The sequence below is a fragment of the Clarias gariepinus genome, chromosome 21, assembly GCF_024256425.1.
Source record: "Clarias gariepinus isolate MV-2021 ecotype Netherlands chromosome 21, CGAR_prim_01v2, whole genome shotgun sequence".
Taxonomy (NCBI): Eukaryota; Metazoa; Chordata; class Actinopteri; order Siluriformes; family Clariidae; genus Clarias; species Clarias gariepinus.
The window spans coordinates 24,593,860-24,614,571 of NC_071120.1; the positions used below are offsets into that span (position 1 = coordinate 24,593,860).

Consider the following 20,712-nt stretch of genomic DNA (forward strand, 5'->3'; position numbering starts at 1 on the left):
GGGCTTGAAGTTAAATGTCAATCAGGTTTTACACCTTCATTCACAGGAAATTCCATAGCGAGTCCCGGATTGACTCGAACGCCCCTTATAGCTTTTGCAAGAGAGCTTTGAAAAAAAAAAACACAATGTTGTTGATGATAAATATTTTTTCTCGCACAAAAAAACAGTTTTTAATGTAAAAAAAAAATTCATTCTAGGAAAAAAGAACAAAACTGAAAGTTTGAGCTTCACTTTTTTATTTTTGGCATCAGTTCTCGTTTCTCTACAGCCATTTTGAAGCAATCATCATCATCATCATTTTTTATTTGATTATTTTTTTAACATCACAACTTTCACAAGCTCTCTAATTAACTGTAAATATATTAGAAAAAAATATGGGGGTATATATTTATTTTAATTCTCTGATAAGTGCATGAGCCTTGGTTGGGATGGTGGTGATCAGTCACAAGCTCTACATGGACGACCCTAGGGATGGATTACAGTGATACTACAGGCAGGACTGATCCAGGATCAGGGTTTCAATTAGAAAAAAAAACAAAAAATAAAATAAAATAAAATAAACCTAGTGTTGAAGTGCTGACCTGGGATTATTAAGAAGAACGAGACCCAGAAAGTGCGATCAGAAAAATCTGAGGGACCATCGTGTCCATGAAGTGTTAAAGGTGAGTGTGTGTGAACCTACAGCTCTGTCACTCTAATGAGAGATGTGTGTGTGTGTGTGTGTGTGTGTGTGTTTAAGGTGCGGTGGCGCCGTGGTCACGGTCTGACCCCGCAGCGTGTCCTGAGTCTGAGCGGTACAGCTCCTGTACGGCTCTCAGCGTCTCCGCCGTGTCCTCTGGGTAATGGCTCTGGAGCTCCTCGTTGGCCACGTAGTGCGTGTCGGAGAAGTCGCTGAAGTAGCGCCCGACTTCCGGGTGACTGATTTCCAACGGTGCCGAGTGAGGCTCCAGGTTCTCTACAGACAGAGAGAGAGAGAGAGAGAGAAAGAGAGAGATAAGTACAGACACCCAGACGAAGACAGAAAGGTAGACATGGAGAGAGCAAGACGGAGAAGAAAGACAGAGAAAGCGAGAGCAATAGAAAGAGAGACTCAAACTGAAGAGAAAGAGAGGGATGCATCTGAAGTTTCATTTGGGATCTATAAAGTATCTATCTATCTATCTATCTATCTATCTATCTATCTATGGAGAGATAGAGTTGGACACAGAAAGTTGGACAGCATGAAATACAGAGACATGAAAGAGACACAGGGACAGAAAGGAAGGCGAAAAAAGTGACCGATAAAAAGACAGATAAAGACAGGGAGAGACACAGACACAGAAAGAAAGACAGAGAGAGAAAGAAGTAGAAGGACGCATATAGAGGGAGATAGAGAGACAGACATCCAGACAAAAACAGAAAGGTAGACATGGAAAGAGCAAGACAGAGAAAGTGAGATTGAGAAAGAGACAGCAAAAGAGACAGAAAGACAGAGAGAGACAGAGAGGAAGAGAAGGAGTGTAGAAGATGGGGAGTCAAAGCATGAGAGAGTGATACAGGGCGGTTGAGAAGGAGAGACGGAGAAAGACAGCAAGAGAGAGACAAACATATGGAAAAAAGGGAAGCTCGAGAGACAGAAAAGATGGAGAGAGATCAAAGAGCCATGCAGAGGGGAAAGACAGAAAGACAGGGAGAAATAAAAGGAGATGGAGAGAGATAGAGAGAGAAAGAGTGATCCAGGTAGTGTGAGGAGGAGAGATACAGAGAGAGAGAGAGAGAGACAGCTAGAAAGACACAAACACATGCAGAAAGAAAGCCAGAGAGACAAAGGAAGAAAGAATGAAAGGAAAGACAAAGAGAGAGAGAGAAGGATGAGAGTGTGAGACAGAAGTGAGAGAAGGAGAGACACAAAGAGTATGAGAGACACTTTAGTAGATGGACGGATGGACAGGAGAGGTGGGAGTTCTGTCCTCAGACCCCTGGAGGAACCCGCTCTCACCCTGGGCGGCGTATCTGCAGGTTCCGTCCTGCACCAGGACGTTGTAGAACGGCTGATCGGCGCCGTGGCTCAGCTGATGCACCCGCATGGTGGCGATCCACTCGGGACTCATGGAGCATTTAGGGTCCCAGCCGTACACCACGCAGTTATACCCCGACCTGCACACAGGGACAGGAAGTGAAACAAGCAGGCCGTACTGCACAAGACCAGACCCACCTCATCTCAGCGCTGCAGGGGGACACGATGGGACACGACTCCAAAACCTTCACAGAGATATTCAAACAACACCGCCGTTTCTCACACAGTTGTGTGTGTGTGTGTGTGTTATTGACACACACCTCTTGTGTTTCATGATGAGGCCGACCGAGTACTGCACTTGGGCGTGTTCGGGAGCGCTGCGTCTCTTCACCTCGGGCTCCACCGCGTGTCTCTTGTGCTGGATGTGTTCCAGCGTGTGCTGCACCAGGTAACCCACGGCGCCGTGTTGAGACGGGTCCAACGCCTGGATGTGCTGCAGGATGTCCAGGACCTGGCACGGACAGAGGTACGGAGAGACAGAGACACAGAGAGAGAAAAATGACACACTCATTTTTTTATCTTTTTTTTTTTTTTTTATGTCCAGATGACAGGCTATGACTATGATTTTTTGTTTTTGTTTTAAACATTCAAACTAATAAATCATGTGGGAACTGAATTTGTGAAAGGGGAACTAAAAAAAAACTTTCCGACCCACACCTGCCTTAGAAATAACTGAGGTTCAAAATGTATATAGAATAAAAAGATATCAGTCAACATGAGGTGTGTGAAGCATTTTGGATAGGATGGCCCAGGATCACGCATGGACACACACACACACACACACAGGCCTATATATACAGTACACACATATACAGTCCACCATAGCCGACCTCCCCATATATTTTTTTAAGCATCTGTACTGTTTTCAATGTAATAAGCAGAAACTCGTTAGCAATTCATAAGATAAATTTTTCTTTACATATTTTATAAACGGTGCAGGTGTTAAACAGATTTTGTGTTTTTAGATTTATTTTGATAGAGACAATATGTGGCTTTTTAAAATGTATTTACAACTGCAGTTCATGTTTCAGGCAGCAGAGGGCTCCAAATCTAAAAAAAAAAAAAAACCACTTCTCCCTTAGCCAAAACAAAAATATTTATATTATGAATATATTATAACATGAAATATATAAATAAATATCAAAATAATAATATTTATATTCCTGCATATAAAAATCATACTTAATACTTTAATTTTTTCTTACTTAATTCATTTTTCATATGTAACACTGAACTATAATAAACATTGTACAGATCGCAAATCAGCGCTGGATTGTTTTTCTTTCTTTATCTTTTCATATATTGTATATTTTGTTTGTATAAATATTTTATTCTTTCTTAGTTAAATTTACTTCTATTTTCTTTTTCATATTTATTTCCTAATAATAGTCTTTTATTTTTAAGGTCACTGGCGGTCGTGTAATCATTTCACTGCATATCGTACTGTGTATGACTGTGTATATGACAAATAAAATTTGACTTTGAATTTCCAACACTCTGATCATTTTTTTGCATAAATTAAGTAAAATATGAAATAAATAGACATTAAACCTCACTTATTCTTAATTTCAAAACCAAACTTAAAGCAGCTCCCTTTGCTTCTTGCTAACATTCTTGAGACCCGCGGTGCTACGACTTTACTAAATCTTGCCCAAAATGCAAAAAAAAAAAAAAAAAAAAACAAAAAAACAATGTAACACGCTTCACTTGGCTTTCCATTGACGCAAACAAGTTTTAAACGCATAATTTAGCTACCATCCGGTTTGGCTTGGTTTCTTCGCTGTTACGCCGAAAATGTAGCGTGCCTTCTTACGTCTTATTGATTTTTTTTTTTTTTTATGTACATTTTCATTGTAAAATTTCAGTTCTTCAGGTGAAAATTCGAGGCCTTCATGTACCGAGGTGCCGCTGTGCTGTACGCGGTGCGTGTACTCGGTCGCCTCCCACCGCTGTGTATCAGAGAGTATACAGTAAATATGCCAGTGTGGTACGATATCACTGATGTGAGAGCAGACCAGCAGGGAGGGAAGCCATGGTACCCGCGTGCGCTACAGAGTGATGGTGCCTAAGGAAAGTGCTGACCTTTTCAGGCCAGATGCCCAGGTGGAAGTAGAGTCGAGCCTGCAGCATCAGATACTGCACGTTATCAGGGTCGATGGTGAGGTAGAGATCCAGAGAGTCCCTCAGGAGCTGGTACGACTTCTCGCTGCCTTCTCTGTACGGAGCGGGGGAAAAAAAAAACGAGACGGATCAGAACCGGGTCACGTGAGATACCGTAAGCTTAGCTGAAGGGCTTTAGGGCACATCAAAGGATGAATCGGAAGTACATTTTTGAAAGTACTAATGTTATATTATAACAGAAGTTCTGAAAATAACAGCCAGAGCAAATTTTTGGAAGATTTTAGCAAAAAATAAATAAATAAATAAAAATAAAATAAAATAAAATGTAAAAAAAAAAAAAAAAAGGGTATCTTCAGGACGTATGTAATATTATAACATTAGTTTTCATAGAACAACTACAAACCAATAAAAAAAGAAGAAAAAAAAATCCCTGATTCTAAGAACTTTAAAACTACATTTGGATTTACTCGTTTAAAAACCTTTTTAAAAGTGTCAACAGAATAAAACTAATTCCTGAAAAGAGTTACAGTCAAATAAAATATGTTTGATGGACAGCTCTGAGTTCTGCATGATAAACATTGCGGTGGATTTTCTCTTGAAAGATAAAATAAAAATGTGTGTGTAGCTTTTGAGTGTCGAGTGTATCCTGCATCTTGTACAAGTCACTTGATCCAAATGAATATTAAAAGGAAATGTATGTTTTGATCCAACATCTGGATGTTTATTATTGAAGCATTGTTCCCATTCTGATTGCCGTTTATTTTTTGATGTATAAATTTATAATTGGTTTTAAATCTGTAAAGTGTATAAAGCATTTAATTGTTTGTTCTTTTTTTTTTTCCAAAAGAAAATAATATTCAAATTATTGGCTTCTGAGAATGATAACTTGGTTACTATATTCCCAGATTTTTTTTTTTTTTTTTTTTTAACTAAAGGATTCTGCACAAATTATCAGAGGCTGGAATCACGACATAACTATTACACACAGGGTCCTTTATATGAGATCACTTATAACGCTGATCTCGGTCGTACTGCCGGGTCGTCCTCGCTCACCCCCTCTTGCCGATGTTCAGCAGGTTGCCCACCATGCGCAGCAGCAGTTCGGTGGTGCTGATGGAGCTGTAGTAATCGGCCGTCACCTGCTGGCGGATCAGGTACTCGCACTCTTTAGCCGTCAGCTGCTTGCCCTTCCCGAAGGCGTCGATGTAAACGTAGTCGTAGATATCGTCACTGCTGCGGGGAACAAACGAGCGAGGATTCAGATTTTGGTGCCTTCTGCACCAGGTTGCCAGTGTTGTAAGAAAAACGGAGCTTGGAAGGAAACCGAGTACCTTATGATGGTATACAGAATTTAAATCATACATTCTACCAGGAGGGATAAACTCCCTCTTTTACCTGGTCCGGCGCTGACACCAGCGGAGCAGGAAGTGATTAGGGAAGTTAACCGGCTCCAGTGGGACCCCCAGCTTCCGGGCGAGCGTCATATAGAGCACAGAGAGACTGATGGGAATGCCGGTTCGACGCAGAAGCACCTAAACAAAAGACAAACTGAAACTCAAGGCACAACTTGGTGGTCGTGGGATTTGAACCTGGGACCTTCCGAACCAGAGTCCAATCAATACTAAACTTAATAGCTCATTAGAAACAACCCTATTCCATTAGAGCCCAATTACAGACCATGACATGTCCAATAAACCCGGCCATATTCCGCATAACGGCACGGACATATTCCAGGACTCAAATAGTGAAAGAGAGGATCTGGGAGCACGAGGAATCTTTTTCACTTGTAAAGGCGTAGTGCGAGGGAACGTCCTACCTGGTGTATGTAGGAATTCATGGGGTTGTAGTAGTCACATTCGTTCCCTTTAAACTGCAGCTGTTCGTACAGGACCGCGTTGAGGGCGCAGAGGACCTGGCGCTGGAGCTCGAAGTCTTGCACGACCACACAGTCGCCTGCGAATACGGAGCACACGTGAACACGCGTACTAATACTAATACATCATCGATATCGTTTACTCTCACCCCACAAGACATGCCTTTATTTATTAGATTTTCATTCCGGAAGGATTCACGCGATCTGGCTCACCTTGACCCGATCTCAGGCTGGGATGAGACGCGTTTTTCGCCCGTAGACATTTCTTCATCTTCTCCGTGATGTCGTCCAGCTGAGTAGAAACACTCTCGAGTGTGACCTCAGTCAGGGGGTTACAGTACTGATCCACTAATACGGCGCCTTCGGGAACAAGCATTGCGTAAGAGGTTGGTGTGCCAAATAAGGCGCAACCTGAAGGACTTGAAATACAGCACTGTGCAAAAGTATTGACGCCTCCCCCCAACATTTCTTCCTATTTTGCTTCCGAAAAGTCAGACTTTCTTGTAGTGTCTTGAGACATCTAACTTAAACAGGTTCAGATGATGATACCGGTGATGCTGAATAATGCTGAGTGGTTGGAACGGACGAGAGGGGAAATGAGGTTGCTGCTGAGGATGTGACGTAAACAACCCGTTTTTAAACCACTTTGGGCAGTTTGCACCCAGTTGCAGTAAAACATTAGTTTATTATGTCTTTCATTTTATCTACATTATTTAATTTGGGGAAATGAAGCAGGCTCAAGCCTTTTGTACAGAACTACATCCTAACCCGCATTGTTCTTTTGATTTCTGCGTGTCGAAAACCAAGTACACGCCTCCCTGCCACCTGTATTCACTAAAACGATTCGCTCCGATTCTGACCTTCCAGAGCCGACTGCTGATCCGCGGGCCGCTCCAGGAAGCTCTTCAGGCTCCTCAGGATGTTCTGCTGGCGAAGAAAGTAGAGGATTTTCTTTGCATAGTACTTCAAGGTCAAGCTCCTCCTGAAAGAAAGAAAAACAAACACAGACTGTCGAAAAAAAAAAAAAAGAAATTAAAAGGGAAAGCATGAGGATGATCACATGGCGGTTCTGACCTACTGTCCGAGTTGAGAATGGAGAGGAGCTCGTCTTCGCAGAAGTGCTCCGGCGCCCCGAGAGACTCGATTTCTGTAAAGCTGTCACCCAACACCTGACCGACGCAAGGCTGGGACACACACCTCTGAGTTACAACATCGATATCATTTCATGCGTATATTAATTCACCTATTAAATGAACTGTGTTGGTCATTATTGATTTAAAGGGCATCTATTATGCAAAATTCACTTTTTTAAAAAAACTGTTTTTTAGATCTTCAGATTAGTCTTAAAAATATCTCTGCAGTCTGTCCTTTATTTCGTTTTTGCATTGTCCAGTAGGGGAACAAACTATTCCCCCTATTGTGACCTCATTTAAGAAGAACCCCTCCTACACCCCCAATAAAATATTAATGATTGAGCTTTTAAATTTCTGGAACAAACAAATTGTATCGGTCATAAACTGTTTGTCATAATATATCCACTCCATCTAGAGTAACATATGCTTTTAACATGGCTTACAACTTCAGCGAAGAATCGCTTGGAAATAGACACGACTGTCCGGTGGATCTGCAGACAGACCCTGAGCCTGGTCCTGAATTCCTTCTGCCAATCGTACGATTCATTCTGCCGATAAAGCTTCTGTAGCCGCGGCCACCTGCGAACCAAGACGATGAAGGTTAGAGTACAAGCCCACTGTAGAAACAGTCCCGACCTTAACTCCATGGACCGTATTTAGGATGTGCTGGAGAAGAATTTCTGGACTAATTAGATCCTCACATCATCAGTACATGTTTTTGACCATAAATTATTGCAAATGGATGGGAGTACTTGTTGTAAGGTTGCATAGGGTGGTTGAAAAAAGGGCTAAAAACCAACAATAACCTTTTCCTCAATTCGATCGACACTACGGCGCTTCTATTGGATCAGACTACACGGGCCAGCCTTGTGCATCAGCGAGTCTTGGCTGCCCATCACCCTGTCGCCAGATCAGTGGTTTTCCTTCCTTGGATGACTTTTGGTACGTCCTGACCACCGGAGACCAGGAACATCCCTGTGTTTTTGATGTTACCCTGACCCAGTTGCCTAACCATTACAATCTCATTAGAATGGTGGTTTTAAGTAGGTGGGATACATTAAGCAGCAAGTGAACATTTTTTTTTTCCTGAAGTTGAGTGTTGAAAGCAGAAAAAAATTAGCAAGTGTAAGTATTTGAGTGACTTTGACAAACCCTGGCCAAACTGTGGGACGTGCTGGAGAAGAAGTAGTTTGAATCTCCACATCAGCACAGGATCTTTGGCAATTGATAATGCAACTCAGGAAAGAATAAATGTTGTGATGTTGCAGTCAAAGGGTGTATACAGTACAGTGGTACACCACTGGCCTCCATGGACCCTAGTTGGACTAAAGAGGTTCCTAGATAAATATATAAAACTTTTTATTTTACATATCTAGAATATATTTATCATTATTATCACATCCAGAAGTGGATTAATGTGCTATTAATCTAGTTATGAAAAGGTAGGGAAAAAATGGTGAGCTAGTAGATTTGAGAGAAAAGTGGTTGATAACTAGTGTTGGGTTGTTTATGAACGATTAACTATTTTTGAACGAATCTTTAACGTGACTCAGAAGAATGAGTCGTCTCGGAGAGTGATGCGTTAATTTTCTACTGGGTGCACATGCGCAAATCATCGCAAAACCTCCGTACAGAATTGAGCGATTCTTTCTCAATGACTCTTCTACTGCGAGTCGTTCCCTCTTTTGTCACGTGACTCCCATAGACGCTATGCAGTGCAATAGATTCAAAAGAACGAACGACTCAGACTGGAAGATATGAGAGGTGAGCTGCTCATTCTGTTTATTATAATATGTCCTTAACTGCATTGTAATATTTTAATTACTGGAACTAGAGCAAAAATTAGTGTATGTAGACATATTGGGTGTATTTTTACTGAAAATGCAACATTTTAGTTTATTTATTTTTTTTAGGGAGGGGGGGGGGTTTAATTTTCTCCCCAATATTAGTCGTGGCCAATTCCTCCCCGTCACTAGGGGGCTCCCACATTAAGGCTACCACTACCACTCAGTCAGGAGGGCGAAGACTATCCATCCCGTGTTTCCTCCGAATCGCGTGACGTCAGCCGACCGCATCTTTTCGAACTGCTTCCTCACGCACCATTAGGGGCGGAGTAACACACTCTGAGGAAAGCGCTAGCCGCTCCTTCCGCGAGCGCGAGCTCACAGGCGCCCCTGATTGGCTGTAGAGCCGTGATTAATGTGGGAGCGCCCTCCCCCCTAAGAGAGCTCCGGCTGTGAGAGGTAACAGCATCACCCGGGATTCGAACCAGCGATCCCCGGATGATAGGGCGAGCGCTTTACCACTCGGAGGCCATTTTACTTTATTTCTGATCAAAAGAATGAAATAAAAAAAAAAGATTCGCTCATTTCATTTTGATAAACAAGATTCAAAGAACCGAGTCACTAAAATGATTCAAACCCCCCATCACTATTGATAACCACTTCCTGAGTAAAGATGTTCCAAAGATCCAAAATTGGCTTTTTTAAATTATTTGTTCATGTTGCATTTAAGGTAAAATGTTGGGATATTAAGGTAAAATGTTGGGACTTATCAGGTAGCGTGAGAATATCGAATCGAGTGCTCCCTGGTGGTTCCCGTCCCTAATGTTAATGATTAATCCTTAATTGATTAATTGATTTGACAGATTATTATAAACCGATACTGTTTGTTTTGCATAATAATCCTCTGTAGCTCATGTACAGTGTGTCCTGCGATGGACTGGCACCCCGTCCAGGGTGTCACCCCGTCCAGGGTGTCCCCCCGTCCAGGGTGTCCCCCCGTCCAGGGTGTCCCCCCGTCCAGGGTGTCCCCCCGGCTCGTGCCCTGGAACACAGGACCATGTGTAGAGGAGAAAGCAGGTTAGATTGTTACTGTAGACAGGTCTCTTGATTATCTCTGGACATTTTCTACAGCCTGCACCATGCAGAAAGCACATCAGGGGATCTACACGCCTGTACACACACACACACACTTTATAAAGACGTGCTGATCTCACCTGAGTCTGAACTGATGTCCCCAGACCTTCCCGTTGCTATGACACACTTCATGAAGCCGCTTGCAGCAGCACGACACGTTGGAGATGTCGATGTGGTTCAGCACCGGGAAACACAGGATGTGCTCCAACACCTCGGTCGGTAAATCCGTGAGTTTTTTAGCGCAGGACTCTGATATGGCGGGATTTGTTCCTAACGCTCGCTCCCCGGTGCGAGGCGTCGCCATCTTTTCTGTTTACTCCGATGACCTCATCGCTGAAGCCACGCCCTGTTCTGGCGCATCGTGTAGAAGATACGCCCCCTTTCTACTGCAAGGGGCGGGGCTTCTGCACAACTTATACATGCATACTATATTATTCGTTTTTATATCTATGTATAGCTACATCTGTTAGTGATTCTTTATGATGTGAATTTTATTCTAAAAATTAAATAGATTTTTTTTTTTAGATTTTATTTATATGTATATTTTATACTCATTATTTATTTCATATTCAAATCTCACACACACACACATCTATATATATATATATATATATATATATATATATATATATAACTGTATGATGTGAATTTTCAAAATTCAAAATATTATTCAGTGTTTTTTTTTTTTTTCTGTTTCATTTAATTACAATATAGAAAGAGAGAGAGAGACCAAATGTGTTTTGGCCAAATTGGTTAATTATTGAATTCAGGCATCTCCACTATACAGTAGAAAACTATATTTTATTTCTCATTCACTCACCTTTTATACCACTTTATCCTGTATTCAGTGTTGCGAGGACCTGGAGCCTATCCCAGGAGGTTTAGGGCACAAGGTGGGGTACACACTGGACAGGGTGCAAATCCATCGCAGGGCACACACATACACCAGGCAATTTGGGAAATCCAATTAGTCTAACCTGCATATCCAAACCAACCAAGCATGGGGCAAACTCCATGCACACAGAGACGGGAATCAAACCCCAACCCTAGAGGTGCAAGGCGACAGTGCTAACCACTACACCACTGTGCCGCTATATTTTATTATAATATATGATATTATATTTCATTTTATATATACTTACTCTTACTCACTCATCATATATCGCTTTACCCTGTATTCAGGGACGCAAGGGCCTGGAGCCTATCCCAGTAGACTTAGGGCACGAGGCAGGGTACACCGTGGACAGGGTGCCAATCCATCTCACAGCACACACTCATTTACACACCACGAGTAATTTTGGGAATGCTAAATTAGAGGCATCCAAAATATGCAATAATCTCCTTTGAACAGTTTATATTAGGATGTATCTGCTACTTCTGCTCGGTAAAACCTTCATAATGGAGGTAATCTGAGGTACAGTACTGTTTGTTAATTGATGATTTTTAAGGCTGGTAACTCTAAAATAACTTCTCCTCTGCAGCTGTGGTAAGTTTTAGTCTTGCTTTACTAGGATGGTTTTTATGGAGCCAGTTTCATCATTGTGCTTGATGGGTTTTGTCAATACTTTACTTGCAAGAAGGTGACACTGCTAACCACTAAGCCACAACTTTTTATATCATTATTGTTATCCATTTAGGCGGCACGGTGGTGTAGTGGTTAGCACTGTCGCCTTGCACCTCCAGGGTCCGGGTTCAATTCCCGTCTCTGTGTGCATGGAGTTTGCATGTTCTCCCCGTGCTTGGTGGGTTTTCTCTGGGTACTCCGGTTTCCTCTCACAGTCCAAAGATATGCAGGTTAGGCTTATAAGCGTTCCCAAATTGACCGTAGTGTATGTGTGAACGAGTGTGTGTGCCCTGTGATGGATTGGCACCCTGTCCAGGGTGTACCCCGCCTCGTGCCCTAAGCCTCCTGGGATAGGCTCCAGGTCCCTGTGACCCTGAATACAGGATAAAGCGGTATAGAAGATGAGTGAGTGAGTAAGTTATCCGTTTATTTGTCATTAATGATATGAATTTTATTTAAAATATTTATGAATGTTTTTTTTTTCTCATTTCATTCAATTTCACTATTTGAGTCAATGTTTTTGACGTTGATTAAACAAATACTGCTCTTTTTGCTTTAAAAAAAATAGCAATCGATTACTGATCTGATTAACGAAAATAAGCTTTACTTACAAACAAAAACAAACAATAAAAATAAATTGTACAGTACTTGTGCTGAATTACCCTTTGACTGCGCATCAGCAGCGGGATCTTGGTGCGCATGAGTGCAACCAGCAATTCGCGCCTGCGCCTTTTACCGTACCGCGCATGAGACCGTGCGCAACTGCGGCGCCATGTTGATGTACACGAACGCGCCCATTCGGCTTGTCTATGGCATGAGGAAATGAATCTGCTCGCGCTCATAATGAACTCAGATAAACACATTATTACACTGTAGACTGCTGGGAGATTAACTTATTACACTTGTGTGGTTTTGTTAAGTAAATTCGCTGCGTTTATTAGTGAATTATGTAGGTTTTCTCTTTTTTAAGTAGGGATATTCAACGGTGCTAGCAACAAGTGAAGCTGTACACAACAACAACAACAACAACAAGTGGACAGGGACACAGTGTGTGTAAAGGAGGAGGACTTTATAGAAATCAGGGACAACAAGTGGAATTTCATGGACATGACTGATAACATCTGGTTTGGAGAGTGATTATTTTGTAGAAGAAATGCCACTTTTAAGAAATCTTTATTGTGTTGTTAAATAAAACATGTAGCATGAGTACCTTTTGAAAGTAAGGAGACCTTTAAATTTCATATGCAAATGATGTAGAGTGTTATTGCTTGTGTTATAATAATAAAAGAAACCCTAGGAGATGTACAATCAGCAAACACTGTAGAAAAGATGCAGTTTTTCCTCCCATGCCTCTCATGGTAGATGATATCAAAGCCTTTGCATCTGAAAGTTCTGGATCAGACCAGCTAGTCATAGGAAAAGCTTTCGAAAAATGGCGAGTGTCCTCGGATTAAGAAAGAGCCTCAGTTACCTGAAGAGGAGACAAGCCAAGACCTTCAGAGTCAGGATCGTGACCATGGATGCAGACATGGAGTTCGGCTGTGAGGTGAGTAGATGGAGGTGATGGAGATGCATGAACTCGCTCCTGTAGGTACAGCCCTTATCACAGGCTTGAACAGAAAGACGAGACGGAAAAAAAAACGCGTACATGATGATACATGGTTTCCCAAAGTTTTATATATGTATGTTGATCATGTCTGCGGCACGGTGGTGTAGTAGTGGTTAGCTCTGTCACCATGCACCTCCAGGGTCCGGGTTCGATTCCCGACCAGGCTCGATTCCCGTCTCTGTGTGCATGCAGTTTGCATGTTCTCCCTGTGTTTGGTGGGTTTCCTTTGGGTTCTCCGGTTTCCTCCCACAGTCCAAAGATATGCAGGTTGGGCTAATTGGCGTTCCCAAATTACCCGTAGTGTGTGAATGGGTCTGTTAGGTGCCCTGCGATGGATTGGCACCCTGTCCAGGGTGTACCCCGCCTCATGCCCTAAGCCTCCTGGGATAGGCTCCAGGTTCCCGCGACTATGAATACAGAATAAAGTGGTATAGATGATGAGTAGGTGAGTGAGTTTATCATGTCTGCATAATTATGTACAAAATCATCCAGTATTTCTGTATGTAACTTAAAAATTAATAAATAAATAACATTACAGGAGAAAAAATTTATAGTGCAAGACAGACCAGTTTTCAGATGTAAACAAAAAAAACCTAATGTACACTTTACAAAAGTTTCTTTTATGCAGAAATGTCTACAAAAGCATCTTTTTGCTTATGCAATATTTTTCTATGTGCCCAAGACTTTTGCACAGAACTATAAGTAAACAGTTGTTAGGTTTTACTGAGCTGGCTGGAGAGTATGAGTTTTTCTGGTAACTTTGTCACACTCGCTCCTTTCTATTTGTATGCAAATCCCAGGAGTGTATATTAGGTTTTTTGTTTCCATTTGTAGATGTTTGGAATTGTACCAAACTCAGGCTATTTATAAAACTACAGAATGGTGATACAGCTCGAATCGGCAACTACAGTAGGTATTGTGAGAATATCGAATCGCATGGTCCCGTGTCCGTAATGTTAATGATGGATCTTTAATTGATTAATTGCTGTTAAGGATTTAACTGATTATTAACAAATGATAAAGTTTTTTTTGCACAATACAATACAAGAAGGTGGACTTGTGTTTTTTTTTAAGTGATGCGCAATACTTACATATTTGCGTTTCTTTCCATCCTAAACGTTGTATCATACAAGAGCACAGTTTTAGCTAACTAATTTAACGGTGTAACGAATCATCAAAATCCCAGGTTGTTTCTTCTTTCTTTCTTTCTTTCTTTCTTTCTTCTTTTCTTTCTGTCTTTCTTTCTCATTCAAATATTATTAAGAAGAAAATGGTTTTGACGTTCCAGAAATGTAACAACCATTACATTGGAGCCATGATCGGATAGTCTGCTTTACGTCTGACACACCGGCCTCCCAGGAACTCCTTTAATGGCCCAAACTTGTAGAAATGGCTTGCAGCGAGGTCAGGACTGTATGGGGGATGTTTTACTGCTGCTAAGATTCTCATCACCGTACTTCTTTAAACTTCGTCTTCTTTTAATGTCATTCGGTTTTGCGGCTCAGATTTGACCAATTTGTGTTTAAAATTAGGCTGATTTTAGTGAAAGAATGTGCTTGCATGTTAACCTAACTACACTATGAGTTCTTGAACTGATCTTATTTTTATTTCGGATGAGCTTTACCTGAGAACATGAGCATGTTTTTTGAGCGAGCGAGGAAAACATAAAAATTTAACTAAGAAATTAATCTGCAGTTCATATGAGTGGCAAATCGCATAGAGAGATCTGATCCATTACATCATTGTTACTGTTATTATTATTATTATTATTATTATTATTATTATTATTATTCAGTTTCTTTTAACTATTTGGGCTTGATTAATTTCTCACATAACTATTGGGTTGGGATTGTGGTGCCAGAAAAGAATGTGTGACTAATAAATAATAACTCGATCACAACTCGTTAACATATTTACCCATCATTTAATGACGAATGTGTGAAATTTGCTAAACCTTTACTCATTTCCCGGGTAACTGTAAATAACAATACTTTGTGTTGTGATATGAATGTCATGTGAAAAATATAATATTGCGATAAATGCAGTGCTGTTTAATGTGTTCGAAAACAAATAATCTAAAGCTTCTCACTTTTATTTCCATGTGTTTGAGGGACAGGAACAACCAGGCGCTTATGTTCTGTGTTTATTATTTATTTACACACAACACGTTACCTCGCCGCAGGCTTCCAGAGCGTGTGTGTGTGTGTGTGTGTGTGTATTAGTGTATGTGTTTGGCATGTTCACCATCCTCAGTGACGACTTTTATGTTTCAGGAATGAGTTTGGAGACAGATGGAGGAGCTGGGCCGTGTCCCTGTCCTCCTGACCTGTCCTTCTGTCCTTCGTTCTGCTCTTCTCTCTTCTCTCTCTCTCTCTCTCTCTCTCTCTCTCATTACTAATATATTAAACATGTGAGCAGGAAGAGTTTCTCTGAAAAGGAAAGGAATAAATGTGTGTGTGTGTGTGTGTGTGTGTGTGTGTGTTTGCTGTTTAAAAACAAGGAAATTAAAACCGTAGAATGTTTAATAATGTGTTTGTGTGTGAATGTACGTATGTGTGTGTGTGAATGTGTGTGTGAATGTGTGTGAGGTAGGGTGTGTGTGAATGTGTGTGTGAGGGAGGGTGTGTGTGTGTGAGGGAGGGTGTGTGTGTGTGTGTGGGTGTGTTTGTGTGTGGGTGTGTGTGTGAGGGAGGGTGTGTGGGGGTGGGTGTGTGTGTGTGTGTGTGAGGGAGGGTGTGTGTGAGGGAGGGTGTGTGTGTGAGGGAGGGTGTGTGTGTGTGGGAGGGTGTGTGTGTGTGGGAGGGTGTGTGTGTGCGTGTGTGTGAGAGTGAGTGTGAGGTGTGTGTGTGTGTGTGTGAGGGAGTGTGTCTGTGTGTCAGGGAGTGTGTGTCTGTGTGTCAGGGAGTGTGTGTCTGTGTGTCAGGGAGTGTGCGTGTGTGTCAGGGAGTGTGTGTGTGTGTGTGTCAGGGAGTGTGTGTGTGTGTGAGGGAGTGTGTGTGTGTGTGTGAGGGAGTGTGTGTGTGTGTGTGAGGGTGTGTGTGTGTGTGAGGGAGTGTGTGTGTGTGTGAGGGAGTGTGTGTGTGTGAGGGAGTGTGTGTGTGTGTGAGGGAGTGTGTGTGTGTGTGAGTGAGTGTGTGTGTGTGTGAGGGAGTGTGTGTGTGTGTGAGGGAGTGTGTGTGTGTGTGAGGGAGTGTGTGTGTGTGAGGGAGTGTGTGTGTGTGTGAGGGAGTGTGTGTGTGTGTGAGGGAGTGTGTGTGTGTGTGAGGGAGTGTGTGTGTGTGTGAGGGAGTGTGTGTGTGTGTGTGAGGTGTGAGGTGTGGGTGTGTGAGGTGTGGGTGTGTGAGGTGTGTGTGTGTGAGGTGTGTGTGTGAGGTGTGTGTGTAAGGTGTGTGTGAGGTGTGTGTGTAAGGTGTGTGTGTGTGTGTGAGGTCTGTGTGTGTGTGTGAGGTGTGAGGTGTGTGTGTGTGTGTGTGTGTGTGTGTGAGGTGTGTGTGTGTAAGGTGTGTGTGTGTAAGGTGTGTGTGTGTGAGGTGTGTGTGTGTGAGGTGTGTGTGTGTGAGGTGTGTGTGTGTGTGTGTGAGGTGTGTGTGTGTGTGAGAGGTGTGTGTGTGTGAGGTGTGTGTGTGTGTGAGGTGTGTGTGTGAGGTGTGTGTGTGAGGTGTGAGTTGTGTGTGTGAGGTGTGTGGTGTGTGTGTGTGAGGTGTGTGTGTGTGAGGTGTGTGTGTGTGAGGTGTGTGTGAGGTGTGTGTGTGTGAGGTGTGTGTGAGGTGTGTGTGAGGTGTGTGTGTAAGGTGTGTGTGAGGTGTGTGTGTAAGGTGTGTGTGTGTGTGTGAGGTCTGTGTGTGTGTGTGAGGTGTGTGTGTGTGTGTGAGGTGTGTGTGTGTGTGAGGTGTGTGTGTGTGAGGTGTGTGTGTGTGAGGTGTGTGTGTGTGTGAGGTGTGTGTGTGAGGTGTGTGTGTGTGTGAGGTGTGTGTGTGAGGTGTGTGTGTGAGGTGTGTGTGTGAGGTGTGAGGTGTGTGTGTGAGGTGTGAGGTGTGTGTGTGAGGTGTGTGGTGTGTGTGTGAGGTGTGTGTGTGTGAGGTGTGTGTGTGTGAGGTGTGTGTGTGTGAGGTGTGTGTGTGTGAGGTGTGTGTGTGTGAGGTGTGTGTAAGGTGTGTGTAAGGTGTGTGTAAGGTGTGTGTAAGGTGTGTGTGTGTGTGTGTGTGAGGTGAGGTGTGTGTGTGAGGTGAGGTGTGTGTGTGTGTGAGGTGAGGTGTGTGTGTGTGTGAGGGTGTGTGTGTGTGTGAGGTGAGGTGTGTGTGAGGTGAGGTGTGTGTGAGGTGAGGTGTGTGTGAGGTGAGGTGTGTGTGAGGTGTGGTGTGTGTGAGGTGAGGTGTGTGTGAGGTGAGGTGTGTGTGAGGGTGTGTGTGTGTGAGGGTGTGTGTGTGAGGGTGTGTGTGTGAGGTGTGTGTGTGAGGTGTGTGTGTGAGAGGTGTGAGGTGTGTGTGTGAGAGGTGTGAGTGTGTGTGTGAGGTGTGTGTGGTGTGTGTGTGTGTGAGGTGTGTGTGAGGTGAGGTGTGTGTGAGGTGAGGTGTGTGTGAGGGTGTGTGTGTGAGAGGTGTGTGTGTGAGGTGTGTGTGTGAGAGGTGTGTGTGTGAGAGGTGTGTGTGTGAGAGGTGTGTGTGTGAGAGGTGTGTGTGTGAGAGGTGTGAGGTGTGTGTGTGAGAGGTGTGAGTGTGTGTGTGAGGTGTGTGTGTGTGTGTGTGTGTGAGGTGTGTGTGTGTGTGTGAGGTGTATTCCCGCTCCGTGCCCAGCTGATCTCACTCCTCGTCTGCAGTCTCCCCCTCACCGACTCCTCACGACAGAACAGTGAACGATTATGAAAAATAAACCTGCAGTGTCCGCTGCAGGTCCTGAACTGCACCACTAGGTGGCAGCATGTCTTCACACATGATCCTCCCTCTGTTTCGCTCTCCTCTCCATATGCGCGTTGCAGTTTGATGTTTATCATCAGTTTGGTTACGAGCCAGAACATGACTGCATTTATCAAATTTACACATCCTCCTCCGTAATCTATATTTTTCACACCGGGTTTGGACCCGAGGCCGTGTCGGAATGTTTTTTGCCGTTCCAGGATGATGGAAACATCTGCTGAGCTCGGAGCGACCGCAGGGCCGTGATTAAGACGATCACATGGAGCGTGGAGAGTGGAGTGGAATAGAGCTCTGCCCTGAAACCAGAGAGAATATACGAGTCTTCTGGACAGTGTGTGTGTGTGTGTGTGTGTGTGTGTGTGTGTGTGTGTGTGTGTGTGTGTGTGTCATGTTTTCCCCGACGTGAATCCAGAGCTGTGCAGGAAATGTTTGTTTAGAGAAGCTGCTGTAGGAGTGTAATGGGGTTTTAATTACAGCCAGCATCAGCAACACTGTACGCCCCTGGATGGGCAAAATTATTTTTTTTTTTCACTATTGTGTGCAAGTTTGCGTGTAGTAGGGACGGGAATCACCTCCAGATACTGTATTATCATGATACCTCTATGCTGATTCGATAAAAATTGTGATTCTATTAGTATCACGGTTTTATAAATATCTTAAATTCGATATTACATTTCTCTGCGAATTTTTTACAATTTTAAACTTAAAAGTTTAGAAAAAGTTTCCCGTTCCTGATAACAATAGTTTTCATCGTTTTTCCTGCAGTCCACTCGTCAGACTTAAACAGGAATTTTCAGGAATTAAACACCTCAGGATGTTCTGGTAGAGAAAACTAATCAAGAACAGTAAAACAGCGGAATCACTCTCTCCACCTTGACCACTGATGATTTTTTTCTACAACTACGTTTCCCAAAGCGTTAGATTAACCCTGAATAATGTAAATTGATTACGCTGATTAACCGATTATTGGTTCATTTTATCGGTTTGGTTGGGTCAGACTATGATTTAGGATCGAGCCACACTAAGTTATTTAATTAAACTTCTGAAACTTCTAAACCAGTTAAAATTGGCAAGTTGCTTAATAATACACCACGGCTTAAAATAAAAAACAAACCGTGTGCATCCTCAGGAGATATTCTCATTCCAGTCGACTGATGAATCTGTGTTTGTTTCAGAATTGATTAACACTTTTTATATCATTTGGCCTAGATTGTATTTATTTATAATTTTTTTGTTTCTTTTATACATTTCAGAGACTTTACTAAAAATGGGCTGATATAGAACCAAAATTTTTTACATCAATAAAAACGACCAATTCTAATCATTGTAAACTCACTAAATATTGTCCTCTACAAATTCGAACAAGCGCTATTTTCTAAACTGCTGTTATGGGAAAATAATCAACTTTTTTTTTTTTTTTTTTTTGATCAATCAGATTTGAAAACTGTAAGATTTAAAAACTATCCAATTAAGCTTCAACTAAGCACAGTTTGTATTTATTTACATTAAAAGCTGTCAAAAAGCTGTTAATTTTAGATGGTTTAATGAAATAAAAAAGCCTGAATGGATTCTGAATTATACATTTTTAAATGTAGCAATTTTCTAGACATCTTAATAAATAAAAATAATGACATAATTTCGATAAAGCATTGGATAATTATTGTAAAAATTTATATTTAATATCAGTACATTGTTGATGTGCACACACAGCTCACCTGTGAGTTGCAAAGTCGTATTTATACCTTCTACATTAACGGGTTTTGTACAATTATACTTTGTGATCTCTTTGGAAATTCTATTGATTATTGCTTTCTAGCAATAAATCGGATCTAATTGTCAGGATCAGGATAAAGTACTAACTATGGTTGAAAGTGTGTTTCTATCTGACCATCACATTCAAACATTTGTCTGTTAATCATCCCATTGTACATTTAGTTCCTCTTTCCTCATGTTTTATCCTCCACGCTTCTGGGAAGTCTTTTCAATTGAGTTCAGGGCTTTATAAGAGACACTCGAGTTCTTCTAGTCCAACCTTGACACACGATGCCTTCATGGAACTTGCTTTATGTACACATTTGGACCTTTTAGTTTGCGGTAAAAGGAAATTGTAAAGCAAGGACAATCCATACAGTTGTAAGTGCGGCAACAGTTTGACACAGAACCAATTATGGCTGTGAAGGTCACATGTCCATATAGTTTAGATTTTCCTTAAATACTTCTCAGGAGCTTATGTGTCCTTCATGGTTCATTAGCACCTGGAGAAAAACTCGAGCATGCTTAAATGGAAGGACTCGGAATAGCGCGTTAACATCAGACCAGATGGAAACACACCTTGAGTAGAACCTGACACTGCAAAAATAATTTTTTTATGACGTCGAGGGTAAAGGTGGTGTTTCACTTGCCTTCACGCAGGATCTTTACTTCGTTATCACTTACAAGTCAAACTGCAAATGATTCCATCCACACTAATGTCCGCATTAAGCCCCGCCCCTTCTTCATTAATTCAGGAGCTTGCTAAAGTTCTG

At 42.2% G+C, this 20,712-nt stretch overlaps 2 protein-coding genes across 2 annotated transcripts in view; one reads left to right on the forward strand and one right to left on the reverse strand.

Moving 5' to 3' along the window:
• Nucleotides 1-228: 228 nt before the first annotated feature.
• fbxo21 (F-box protein 21) lies at nucleotides 229-10,427 on the reverse strand. The gene is made up of 12 exons (XM_053480387.1): nucleotides 10,182-10,427; nucleotides 7,627-7,762; nucleotides 7,125-7,234; nucleotides 6,911-7,032; nucleotides 6,264-6,410; nucleotides 5,994-6,130; nucleotides 5,573-5,709; nucleotides 5,231-5,410; nucleotides 4,139-4,271; nucleotides 2,317-2,507; nucleotides 1,979-2,136; nucleotides 229-955 (listed from the first exon to the last, which is right to left on the reverse strand). The coding sequence occupies exons 1-12, from the start codon at nucleotides 10,403-10,405 to the stop codon at nucleotides 735-737; spliced, it is 1,896 nt and encodes a 631-aa protein (XP_053336362.1). The 5' UTR covers nucleotides 10,406-10,427; the 3' UTR covers nucleotides 229-734.
• A 2,049-nt stretch (nucleotides 10,428-12,476) lies between these two features.
• The window catches only part of nf2a (NF2, moesin-ezrin-radixin like (MERLIN) tumor suppressor a), a 49,386-nt gene continuing 41,150 nt past the window's right edge, over nucleotides 12,477-20,712 (forward strand). The window contains exon 1 of the mRNA XM_053481077.1: nucleotides 12,477-13,211. Coding sequence (XP_053337052.1) covers nucleotides 13,098-13,211 — 114 coding nt within the window. The 5' untranslated portion in view covers nucleotides 12,477-13,097. The remainder of the gene's footprint in view (nucleotides 13,212-20,712) is intronic.